Source organism: Saccostrea cucullata, unplaced genomic scaffold, assembly GCF_032062105.1.
Source record: "Saccostrea cucullata isolate Sc308-1 unplaced genomic scaffold, CSIRO_AGI_Scuc_v1 ctg1978, whole genome shotgun sequence".
Taxonomy (NCBI): Eukaryota; Metazoa; Mollusca; class Bivalvia; order Ostreida; family Ostreidae; genus Saccostrea; species Saccostrea cuccullata.
The window spans coordinates 129,046-142,238 of NW_026926912.1; the positions used below are offsets into that span (position 1 = coordinate 129,046).

At 36.6% G+C, this 13,193-nt stretch overlaps 1 protein-coding gene and 1 pseudogene across 3 annotated transcripts; both read left to right on the forward strand.

Moving 5' to 3' along the window:
* The first annotated feature begins 480 nt into the window (after positions 1-480).
* On the forward strand, positions 481-2,259 carry LOC134272904 (uncharacterized metal-dependent hydrolase YcfH-like; annotated as a pseudogene).
* Positions 2,260-2,535: 276 nt separating this feature from the next.
* On the forward strand, positions 2,536-10,443 carry LOC134272905 (uncharacterized). 3 transcript variants are annotated; one of them, XM_062755081.1, is made up of 2 exons: positions 2,536-2,764; positions 8,392-10,443. In XM_062755081.1, exon 2 carries the CDS (start codon positions 9,660-9,662, stop codon positions 10,146-10,148), a length of 489 nt encoding a protein of 162 aa, XP_062611065.1. In that variant the 5' UTR covers positions 2,536-2,764; positions 8,392-9,659; the 3' UTR covers positions 10,149-10,443. The 3 variants fall into 3 exon arrangements, with proteins under 3 accessions (XP_062611065.1, XP_062611063.1, XP_062611064.1); XM_062755079.1 differs by lacking the exon at positions 2,536-2,764 and adding an exon at positions 4,487-4,552 and having other exon boundaries at positions 8,392-10,437; XM_062755080.1 differs by lacking the exon at positions 2,536-2,764 and adding an exon at positions 6,967-7,020 and having other exon boundaries at positions 8,392-10,437.
* The last annotated feature ends 2,750 nt before the right edge of the window (positions 10,444-13,193 follow it).

A 13,193-nucleotide genomic window follows, 5' to 3' on the forward strand; every position in this document is an offset into this window, starting at 1 on the left:
TGATAGAGACAAATGAGCAGGACATTGTTGATGACATGGAGGCAATTCAAGATGAATCTACAGAGACAAACAATCAGAATATTGTTGATGACATTGAGAAGAATCCAGATTTAGGATCCACAGATACAACCAGAGCAGGAAGAAAGATCAAGAAACCTGCTCATCTGGAAGATTATGTATAATTACAAGTTGTGCTCTTTTTGTTTGGTTATATTGTGCCAGGCAGGCATAAGTCAAACTTATTGAGGTCATTTATCTCAATAAGGTACTAATACTTGTATATTATTTCATGATGTAATGATTAGTAGTTTCTATTTTTGTACAGCAATATGTCTGACTATATGGAAGAAGCATTGTTCGTGCCAGACTATGAAGAAGACATGGAAGATGATTCAGTGAAAGTGCCAGAGAAACCAAAGATATTGCCCGGACGGAAGTGTCCGCTGTGCACTGGTAGGACACCAGCTATAAAGCCCCATGTCTTGCGCTCTCACCTTCCATGGTACTTTGGAGCTTTGACAGCATGTTGGAAATGTGGAGTCCAGGAAGGGAAGCAGTGTTTCCTTAGAGCAAAGCATATTAATGCTGAGGGCCATCCCGAGGGTGCTTTGTTTAATGAGGCAAATAGACGTCGTTGGGTCACTCTCATGAATGGTTTGCTACACAGGATATGTTATCATATTGGACTGGGGTCTCTGGACAACCTTCTCTGTTTTGTGGTTGAGAAGCATCTGTATGTGGAGACAATAAATCCTGCAGCATCAGACTTTACTGATGGCGAAGTCGAGTTGCTGAACCTGTATGAGGATGCTAATGGTCTTGCCCGGTCTCAATGTTTTTCCATTCATCCACCGACATCTGTGGCTTCACTCGTTCACTGGAGAATCATATGTAATCTTTTACAGCTCCTTTTACCTGCAGGGCAGAGGGATGTTATTGCGACCATGCAAGAGCTGACTTTTTCTGGAAACTTGGTGGCACCAGTTCTTTCCCTTAGCAGGCCAGACCTACTACAACAACATTTTGGGGATTCCCACTTCCATCTAGACATCCTGCTTTCACGGACTAGGTTGAGGGATTTCTCTGCATTGGAAGATGAGTTCGATGACCCTGATTTCCGACTTAGTGTGGCCATTGCCAACTACGTCTTCCCAGATCATTGGGAACGATTCCGCCAGCAGGCTAGAGATCCAAGGATCTACTTAACTTTTGGGCTCCACCCTCACACTGTGAAGAGCGATTATTCCATGGAACTGCTGCGCGAACTTCTGAAGGAACCAGGTTGTGTCGGCTTAGGAAAGGTTGGCCTAGACTTTACAACATCTTGCCGCTGCAGTCCAAGATGCCAAAGCCTAAAGCACTGCAAGAAGGAATCGATTGCCCGCCAACGAGCATTTCTTAGAGAAATTCTTCCTTTGGCGAAGGACATGGACCTCACACTCGTAGTCCACTGCCGAGACCTCCATTCCGGGTACGCAGCCAGAGAATTCCTTGCTCTTTTGGAGGAGTTGGGTCTGATAGACTTGCGGATCCATAGGCACTGCTACATTGGGAGCCCAGAAGAAGCCATTGCATGGATGTAGCGTTTACCAAATGTAAAGTTTGGTTTCACTTCTAGTCTCCTGGGATTGTTTGAAACCGCGGACGCTCTCTGTGCAATGCCCATGGACAGGATTTTGCTGGAGTCAGATGCTCCATACTTGCCACCCACTTCCCGCATGGATGTCAACACCCCATGGGCTCTTTTACCAGTGGCTGAGAGGGTTGCGAAACTTAAGAGGGCAATAGTGTCTGACGTCCTGACACAAACCCTTCACAACCTTAAATGCCTTTACCATATTTAATTCATGTTGCTTCATGTCTGTTGTATATATATTGTGTATTTCTTGCAATGCGGTGACTTGCCGCATTATTTGTTTTTATTTCAGGTCCAGGATAGGATCATTTCTTTGGAACAGGGGGGAATGTAGTACAATTTGTATCCTGTGCCGAGCCCCTATATGTATTCCCGTGTTGTACCCCTTTTGTGTATGTGTGCGTATGACGTCACGCGTTCATGTGTAGCAGTAGAAGAAGACGCCATTCCGTGTAAGAAACCACTGGTAACTTTTGTGAACTATTTCGACCTGCTGTGTGCGGTCAGGGGCTGCTGTGTGCGCCTCACATATATAATAACTTGCTGCTGTGTGCGCTCGTTATCTCTGTATATTTGTGTATTTGTTAACTGCATTGTTTATGTAATAAATGTCATTACAACAATATGAGTAATTTCACGAGTGACATACCTTGAGATAACTAAGACAGAAATCACAAATTAGAGCAATTTTATGCGACAACAGCCAGAAATTAAATCCATGTTTTTAACTTTTTTTAACTTTTGGTCAGATCAACAGTCATGATAAAAATTAATACCTGTGGATGACAGTAGACAGACACTCACAAGCTGTAATGTCCCTCGGATTAAAATGTTGTATATTTTTTGTTTGTTTTCACAAAATAAGTGACTACCTGGTATATGTAAATAATGCGTGTTAAATTAGAATTATTAACTGGCAATATGACCAACGCGATGCGTTTTGGATAATTTATTACGAAAACTAGTTTCCATATTTTTTCTCTCTGAAAAACAGCCCATTACGAAATGACGTCAGTTTGTTTGGACTGCGTCACGTCGATATTCGCTCAACTAGAGGGAGAAACGTAAAGTAGGGCTTATATAGGCAAAAAAAAATTATTCCATGTGATAAATGATTGACGTTGAAAGGTAAGATTGATGTCTATTAACAGTGTGAAATTGAAATTGACAATCCTGATCAAGCAATGACGCATGCCTGTTGTGCTTCGGGAGGGGGTTGTTTTATGCTGTAGACTCTACAAAAGTCTATATCCTCATTTCTCATTATATTGCGGGTTCCATTATATCACGGTAATTTTATATACACATATATATATATAAGGATAAAAAGCTGATATCCTTTTTGTTGATGGACTTCAATTTCTGTCTGTCATCTGATTGTTGACTTTTGTGATGATTAAAAAGTTTGGAGCATCTATCGGAAAATAAATTAATAAATTCAAATAAAACCTAATTTTAGCCCACATATTTCCATTCCCGTTTTTATTTTATTTGGACCTTTGATTTTATTATCTAGTAAAAACATTATAAAGTTCATATTTTCAAAAACTTATGTTTGTAGTATTGCTTAGCTTTCATGTAAATTACATCGTAAATTAAATAATAAAAATAAAAATTGTACCTTGAGAGTCGTGACAACGCTAAACATCCATCTTTTTCGATGCCGCGATACAATGAGACTCTCCAGTTTTGGAGGTTAATAAGACTTCCTGTTTGAAAAATATATCACAAATTAAACGAAGCATGCCTGAATAATATTATTTATTATTCATGCTCAAAATTCCATGGCATTAAACAATACTAGCCTAATCAATAGCAGAGGGAACAGACCTTTTCAACATCAGAGGTGTCCAGAGTCACATGTCATGGAGGAGTGAGCATCCCCTGGTGAACAGTCACACCTATCAGGTGCTCCCTGTCATGATCGGCATAGTCACACAGATATATAAACCCTTCGATTTTGTTACACACAACTGCACACATGAAAATCGTTGACGACGTGGTCCTTTTGTGTTGTCGGATGTTGTACGTTTATTCATTGTTTTTGTGACTTTTTTGTATTTTTAATTCATGCATTGATCTACATTTGATGTTACTTTTCTCCTGGTGCGGAAATGCGTAAAATTTGATAATTAATTCGTCCCAACCGAGAAATGTAAAATGATTGTCTACACAAGTGAAACCTGAACAGATATACTTTGAACTGTTAGGGGGTCTGCGGGGTTGTAGATGTAGCGGCGATTGAAGAGAAATATGACAAACAAAGCCTTTTACGAGAAGTGATCGGCTTTAATGATAGACTGTTCATCTTTCTTATTTCATCAACTTCTTTGTCAATAGTCTGTCTCTTTTTAGAAATTGATCGCACGTAGAGCATGCTATTGTATATCGAATCAACTGAGACGCATAAACCCCTATATAATATGCAGGTGATAAGGTATATTGCTAAATAGGGCAGGTAAGTTTACGATTAAAAAGTTGAAGTCATTAAGTTTATCATGAAGCCTGATTCTTAGGTTACCATTTATGTTTTTTAAGTAAAATAGTCAAATGTGAAACAAATGTGTCAAACTTTGTGACATTTTTTATTTCAGCCCCCCCCCCCCCTCCCCCTCTTATGGACTTTGCCATTGAATTTGTAGTTTTTTTATAATGGAAATAAACTTGACATTTTTAGATAAATAAGGTAATCAGTGAAATTTTTACGTCATTGTAGACAAAATGATATTTAAACAGAAGTGACACAGGACAAATACTTGTTCATGCACTTGAAATTTCTTTTGTTTCCCATTAACATTAAGCAGGTACTTTACAATATAAGTAACGTTAAGAAGTTTAAGATACTGTAGAGTGATCACGTGATTTGTAACACAATCCCTCAGCAACCAAGAGCAGCCGTAGTTTAACCACAGAAAGGTAAGGTATCTTATTTTCCTCTTTTGGGGTTTCTTTGATATGAACTCTAAATAAATCACAAGCTGTAACAGATGCATTTTTTACACATGATTTGTTTTGCATCATTACTCTTAAACTTTATGCACTACGTCCAAATCTGTTTTATAAGATTTAGTGTTTCAAAGTTTTAAAAAAAAAAAAAAAAGGAATAGCATATTAATGCCACATGTGAATTCTCTAGATTTACCCAGTAAGTTAAAGGGCATCGTTCAAGTAGACTATAACTAGAAAGATAGTTTTATGTGTCGATTTATGGATCGATGTATTGATTGATTGTATACTGTTTAACGTCCCTCTCCAGAATATTTCACTGATATGAAGACGTCACCATTGCCGGTGAAGAGCTGCAAATTTAGGTCTATGCTCGGCACTTACGGCCTTTGAGCAGGGAGGAATCTTTATCGTGCCACACCTGCTGTGACACGCGGCCTCGGTTTATACGGTCTCATCCGAAGGACCGCCCCATTTAGTCGCCTGTTACGACAAGCAAGGGGTACTGAGGACCTATTCTAACCCCGATCCCAACGGTGCTCTATGTATTGATCAAATGTAAGAGATAAAATGTAAGAGGAATTCTTGGAATCGGGTTTATTTTTTAAAAAGAGTTACTAAAGTATTTACGACTCCTTTCAAAATAAGAAATCCAAAACCTTTTCGCACACCTACAAAAAACATCAATCATCTGTATTTTGTTTGTTCTTCTTTAGAAACCTCTCCCTTCACAGAAGAAAATCCTTCAAACTTCAAATTTGATTGCAAGAATGTTAAAGACTATAAACCGGGAATTAGCCTCTTAACATTTGATCAGCTTTATATTTTTAAATTAACAAGCATTCTGAGAGTATTGCATAAGCAATACATGTCCCCTACCGGGTTCCCCTTTTTCTTCAGGATGTCATTTTATATAATGCAAAAGTCATGTCCAAGGTAAAACTGCGAGATTTTTAAGTTGTAAATGCCTTAAAACTAATAAAATAATCCACATTAAGTCGAAAATTCAGCTCATTTCTCCACCGTCTTTTCCTCGCTTCATATTTTTGACGACAATCGGAAGTTAGCGCAGTTCGAACTCGATCTTATTATGCAAAATATTCAAAATGCCATAATTCTGTCAAAAATCAATGAAGCGAAGCGAACTTCAAACTTGATCTGTAACTCATTGAGAGACACTCACATACCAAAATTCAGCTCAATATCTGCAAGCGTTTAGAAAAAAAGTGCGGAAAACCAAGTGGGACAGACTGACGGGGACAGACAGACGGACAGACAGACAGACAGACAGACGGACGGACGGACGGACGCAGAGGAAACCTATAGTCCCCCCGGTTCACCGGTAGGGGACTAATAAAAAGGTAAAAATAAAATTAATTACTTTTAGAAAAAAAAAGTATGGAAAGGAGGACAGTCCATTTCACGCATAACCACTTACCATCCCTTACTAACGATATTTTTAGTCTTATGTAGAAAAAATTCAATCCTCATGTCAACCTTGAGGATCATGTACAGGTTAACAAAACGTTTAAGATTTCTTTCTGTTATAATGTTGAATCATGTCCAGGCTTTTTGACATCCTTTTGTTAAAAACATTCTGACTATAAACACAAGTATACTGAGGCTGACTTTTAAAAGATGTTTGAGTTTCAGATTGATAATATCTAGTATGTGGTTTTTCATACAATCTCGCAGAATTTATAAAGATACCAATTGCACCCCTTTCTAAGCAGAAATAGTTTTGTATTTATATGAAGCAGAATATATTCAATATCTTATACATGAGAAGAAGAAAACACTTGTTGTTGACTTCAACTCGACACTAAGAAAAACCGACGCCGTATTATCAATTAACAGTTTTTCTTCCATTCTTGCATTACTGTTCACGGTAGCTCAGTCGGTAGAACGCTCGCTCCGTGATCGGGAGGTCGTGAGTTCGGATCTTGGCCGTGACTGACTTAGTCGATAAAATGGGTAGCAACTGTTCCTTCGCCATGAGCTCGGCACGTTAAAGTGAAAGTCGCATGTCCTTCGGATGAGACCTTAAAATATAAGGCCCCCGTGTCACAACAGGCGTTGGCAATGCTCAATGGCCCTGAGTGCCTAGTGACGGCTCTATATGAGTTTAAAATTTTCGAATGGACGTAAATCAATCAATCAATTCATTCATTCATTCATATGTCGAGTCGATATTTCCCAATGAGCTTGAAATAAAAACTACCACAGAGTCTGATGCATGGATATTTTACCAGGAAAAAAAACATTAATGGTAACCTAAAAACAAAGCTTTATTGTAAACATGATAACTTTTTCAATTGACCTTATCCCTAACTTATGTAGCAATATACTCTGAATTATCTCCTGCATATAGGGTTTTATGCTTCAGTTGATTTGATACGTAAGGGCTAGCTGTACATACGAACAATGTCTAAAACGAGGTGAGTTATTGACAAACAAGTTGATGGATCAAATCACCAACAGTCTTGATTAAAATCATTATTTTACCTTACATTGTATCAGCAATTGCACTAAAATGATGGATGTTTTTCATAATAATTGTTTGGCCATTCTTTACACACTGAATTGACGACGGATTTTCCCGTCATTTCCCAATCATGACAAGGTCGAACACACGCGGCAGCTGTAACCGGTCGGAAAGAGATGCTCAACTTTTTTAGAGTTACTACTTAGTCATTGTCTGAAGATAAAAAGGATTGATTATCTGTATTATAAATATTTTACCTTATTGATAATCTTGACAAGATTCAGAATTCTTCTCCATCAAAACAGTTCAAACATGTAATACACTATTATATAAAACCGATAATTTGTAATTCACAGACTTATTAAAAGATTTTTCAATACACACTTCGACTTATATAACAGTCGCATGTTCATAACACCTGATCCCACCTCTGATGTTTATGGAGGTCCGTGTTTGCTCTGCTCCTGATTTTTATTGTTTGAAGGATTTTTTGAGCCTGAATACTGTTTGTTATCTCCTTATACAAATATATAGTATAAGAGAGAAAAAAATCTTTAATGATATAAGAGGAGAAATGTAAATGCTAAACATCCACTACAATTAAAAATATACAAAATGAAAGTAAAACGTTTTACATCATGTACATTGCAAGTAATACAAATTATGCATTACAAATCTTGTTATAGACAATACTATTGAGAAAATAGAGTAAAATGGACAATAATAAATTTTTGCAATGCCATGTGACATGCAAACCGCGCCCTATAAATTATCTACGTTACTTTTTATATTTGTTGATAAACGCTTAAAATTATTCGACAAGTTGCTTAATGAACAAGGAAGATAAAGTGACTGCTCGTTGAAAATGTGATTGTCTTATCTTCAAGTTGGTCATCTGCCAAGGTTTGCCAGATCGAGGACACATGGATTGATTAAATTAAAATTATTTATTTCCTGTTAAATTCTTGCATATTATTCTCGTTTATTAAAAATACTTACAATTTATACTTATCTGTTAACATAATATATGTATATAAGTAACTTTTTACACAGTATATATATTTCACTTTATTTAACCAATCTAAAATAAAATAAATTATTTTGGTGCCTCACAATAGTTGGGGATCTTCTTAAAAAAATAAAACTGATTGTAAAATTTGTATTACAATATTCCTCAGAAACCTGTGACTATGTGGCTTGCTTGAAAAATTATGGAAGCTCTTGTATGATACTTTTTTTGAAAAAGAATAATTTATATTTTACATCTAATATTAATTGTTTACAATCTTAGATATTCTGGTTCATTGATTTTTTTTAAATGCAGTTTCCTCGTAAAATATGGCTGAAGATAGCGCCAATAAATCTGGACCTGCTGAACATTACACGGTGTGCACAATATGCGAAGAGAGCTCCAACCTCTATTGCAATGACTGCCAACAGAGCTTGTCTGATCAGCACAGAGACGTCCATCTCAAAGAAGAGAACAATAGACACCATGAAGTTGTTCTTTATATGAAAAGGAGAATACTTTTGCCGGCAGAAAAATGTCCATTTCATCCAACAAGAGATCTTGAAATCTACTGCGACTCTTGCAGGGCCCCTATTTGTTCCAAATGCTCTACTTCAGATCACAGAAATCACCAGACTTCTGATCTATAGGTTGTCTATAATGAAAGACTGCAGCAATGCAAAGATCAACTGACAAAGATCGGTGAAGAAAAATCAAATCCCCAGACAGAACAAACAGAAAAATATGAGGAAAGATTTAATCTGACGAAATCAGCGATGATCCAAAGGGCTGAGGAGATGAAAGAAATTGTGGATACCGTTCTCTACGAAAAGATTGCTGAGCTTGGTGCAATAAAAAGATCATATTTAGAAGAATCATTTAAAGACAAGTTGAAAATGGAAGCCTCAGTTGACGAACTAAAAAACAAGATGGAAACTGCATTAATAATGCCATCCACTTTTTTAACATTCCATCAGCATTTGTTTTCATCACAAACACTGGAAGTCATGCAAGAATCTATAACAAATCACCCAACGTTACCGACATTTATCAAAGGCACAGAGGATAAAACGGAGATAAAAAAACAGTTTGGAATAATAAATTGGCCAGAAAAGGAGTTGGTTATTTCTCAATACAAAGAAGCAATTAATTTAAGTCCTAGACTTCTACCTGTTAGTAAAGAGCAAGAAGGTGACGGCAGACTGATGAAATCGCTTTGCGATATTCAAGTTGCTCGTTCAGTTAAATTAGATCTGAAAAAAGAGAGAAAAATTAACATAGGTACACCGATGAATCATCTATCTCTTTTGTCGTCAAATAAGTTCTGGGGCAGTGACGTTTCGGGGAATCTAATCCTCTATGACACAGAGGGAAATATTTTAAAGAAAATATCCACTAACGTAGTAGATGTAATAGGTTACCATACAGTCACATCTGAGGGCCACTTACTCTTTACTACGGCCAAAAGTAAAGCAATCTGCTGAGTGAACAGCGACATTAACACCACAAGAGTAATTTTCACTGAGGATTGGGAACCGGGGGCGGTTCACTCCTCCCACATTAATGGAGACATACTTGTGGGAATGAATAAAGATAAAGAATCAAATGTGACCAGATACAGCAAGGAATGGAAGAAACTTCAGGTGATCCAGAGGGGTGATCAAGGAAACAATCTTTACAAGAGTATAACTTATATCACAGAGAACATAAACGGAGACATCTGTACATCAGACTCTAATGCCAATAAGGTTGTGGTGGTGACTGCATCAGGAGAGTACCGCTTCTCTTACTCTGGTCACCACTCTCAGTCTGGATTTCGCCCCACTGGAGTCTGTAAAGACAAGCTGGGACAAATCTTGGTGTGTAATATATATTCTTCCTTGCTTAGAAATTACTCTAGTGTCCACCTGTTGGATATGGATGGCAAATTTTTGTCATTTCTGCTGATTCCAGGTCAATGTCCGAACAAACCACGTGCTATCTGTATTGATGGCGAGCACATATTAATGGTCGGGAGTGAGCATAGTTCTACTGTCACAATGTACAAATATTTCCAGAAGGACGACAATTAAATCTTACTATTTAATTAAGCACATACCTGGTATAACCTAAGGTGTGAGGTAGTTACCCACATAAATTGCTAATTAATCTTTTGACCGACCCAAAAAACCAACGTTTCAATGTGAAGATTTGAACGCTTCGAAAAAAAAAATCATTCACGTTTGGATATGAATTTTTTGTCTATAAAGAACTCCTTTAAAATACTTTTTTTATTTGTTGAACTTGTACTTGGTGTTTTGCATAAATTATTTGTAAATGGAATATTAATTTATATAATAAATCAGTAAATAACACGCCTGTTTAATGAGGGATTCTTCTCTGGTTTCTGGCTCAATAAAATATTCAAAGTATATTTGCATATATTTCATCACTCTCTACCATCGGCTCATACATTCACCTCTGTCGTTGGCTCGCGTATATCACAGTCACCCCTACTAATGTGTTCGGAACCTTTTATTTTTCGGTGTTCTGCAAATTATAAAACCCGATGAGTTCAGAGTAGCTCTGGCAGTGGCTCTGGCGAGAGATAGCGAGACTTCAGCGAGATAGGGTAAATTATTCACGGAAATGTGGCTAGGAAGTGACTAGCACGTGGAGGCATGGTAAACAGAAAAGTTATGTTGCGTTTCAGTTTTCACCACCCTAGAATCAGCTGATAATGTCTGTAGAAATGTACTTCAATCAATCGATCTCTTTTACATTCATTCAAACTTAAATAAGTATTCTTTATAAAACAATTTTCTGCAGTCATGAATTAAAATTTCTTTTTGGACAAATATTTTTGCATGGGAACCGGGACTATACCTTTTGGCGTCAGATTAGCAAATGAGGCACCAGCATGATTTTACTGACCAATCAGCTGAATGAGTATTGCATTATGGGTTACTACGAATACTACAGGAATTTTACGCTTGAAAAAGAGGAAAATCTTATGGTAAATGAAAAGCATTTTTAAAAATATTATTTTCATGCTCATCAGGACAAAAAAATAATTTGTTAAATAAACGGCGGAAGTCTAGATTCCTGAAAGTCATACAGCAAAAGCGATTTGCGTCTGTATTAATTCCTTTGTTGTACTATCGGTGAATACAATTTTCAGGTGGATTCCCTGGCCAAAACACGTGATCACGAACGTAAACAAAGTTTTGTCCATTTAAATGCATAAGAGATGCTGCTCGTTTTCCTTACCCTTGAAGAGCTGGTGTTCTGAACTAGACACAAACTACATATCATTAAACTTTTTTTCCAATTTACAGCAAATTAAAAACGCCCGTATCATCTTTCATAGCTTCTTATCTTTGTATTTTGTTCGTAAGATCATTTTTTTTTATTTTGCAGTCCATTAACATGATCTTAGATTGACCTAACTACGTGCTCGAAGTAAAATGTAAACATATAGTCGGCGTAAACGTTGTTATTCATTCAACGATTGGTCAGTTGCTCGTGGTAAGATTCTCTGTGCGCATTTATAACAATAGCCATATTAGGCAAACAAAGGTTTGTCAGTGTAGGTGATAATGCACATTTTTACCAGCGAATCGGTCACTAGTGAGCTCTAATTTTGTGCTCAAAAAGTATAAAATATATTGTTATTTTAACACCCCCTCCTTAAGCCTTTTTCTGTTGAAAATCATGAAAGTCTTTCAGAAAGGTCTGGAAACATTTATTACAGGACATATTTTCAAAAGAAACAGGCTATAGCAATATCATGTTTACTGCCAATTTTATTTCTAAAACCGGTTCTACCCTATAACCTTTGAATAGATCAACCTAAACCACGTGTCTTGAATTTAAATCACAATAACATTAGTAGGGGTGACAGTGATAAACACAGGAAATAGTGCGTTTATTTTAATTCATTATAATTCAATTTCTATGGTTATGTCTGAGTTTTGAGGTTAATATTTACTCAATAAATCCAGAACTATTATTTTTATTTTAAAAAATCCTGCAAATATCATGTTTTATACGGTATGTCAAAAATCTTGACGTGAGCCCATTGCAGAGGTGTCTGAGAGAGGAACGAACGACAACTCTGCATGGGAGATTGATATTTCATATACTTAGATGTATGGAATTTAAAAGTTTTTTTTATAATCTAGAAGGGTCAGTATATTTAACAGAACTGTGGCGTATGAAAATACCTTTTCTGTTTTTTAAACTTACTACAGAACAATTAAGTTTTTTAGACAATCAAAGACTAAAAAGGAGTTTTCTGAAAATAACAGAAATTAATAAAGTTCTATAAATGGACTATCAATGATATTTTTATTGTCCTGCTCTCTAAACTAGTGTGCAGTTTTCCTGGCTATTTCATTTAACACCACTGTTAATTTCTGAGAATTTGTGAGTGCAGAGGCTTGGTTTAAATCAAAAAAAGTAAAAAAGAGTCATTTTATATGATCTTACAAGAGGATGAATGACCTTAATTTTATATTAAGAAAGATGAAGATCACTTTCCATGTTAGCTCACCTGAGCCAAAGACTAAGTAAGCTTTTCTGATTAAAATTTGTCCAATGTCTGTCGTCGTCGTCGTTGTTGTAAACTTTTCACATTTTCATCTTCTCCTCAAGAACCACTGGGCCAATTTCAACCAAACTTGCCACAAAGCATCCTTAGGTAAAGGGGATTCAATGTTGTTCAAATGAAGGGCCAAGCCCTTTTCCAAAGGGAGATAATTATGAATTAGAGAAAAATTAATGGCATTTTTAAAAAAACTCTTCTCAAGAACCACTGAACCAGGAAAAATGAAACTCATGTGGAATCATCCTCAGGTAGTGTAGATTCAAATTTGTTCAAATCATGACCCCCCGGAGGTAGGGTGGGGCCAAAATCGCCAATCAAAGTTTTACATAGGAATATGTAGGAAAAATCTTTGAAAATCTTCTTCTCAAGAACCATTGGGCCAGGAAAGATGAAGCTCATATAGCTTCATCCTCAGATAGTGTAGATTCAAGTTTGTTCAAATCATGACCCCCTGGGGTAGGGTGGGGCCAAAATGGCTGATCAAAGTTTTACATAGAAATTTATATAAAAAAATCTTCTCAAGAACCAT

Bases quoted from the DNA above. Each gene is read 5' to 3' on its own strand.
- LOC134272905 (XM_062755079.1), top strand. From the start codon at position 8,853: ATGATCCAAAGGGCTGAGGAGATGAAAGAAATTGTGGATACCGTTCTC.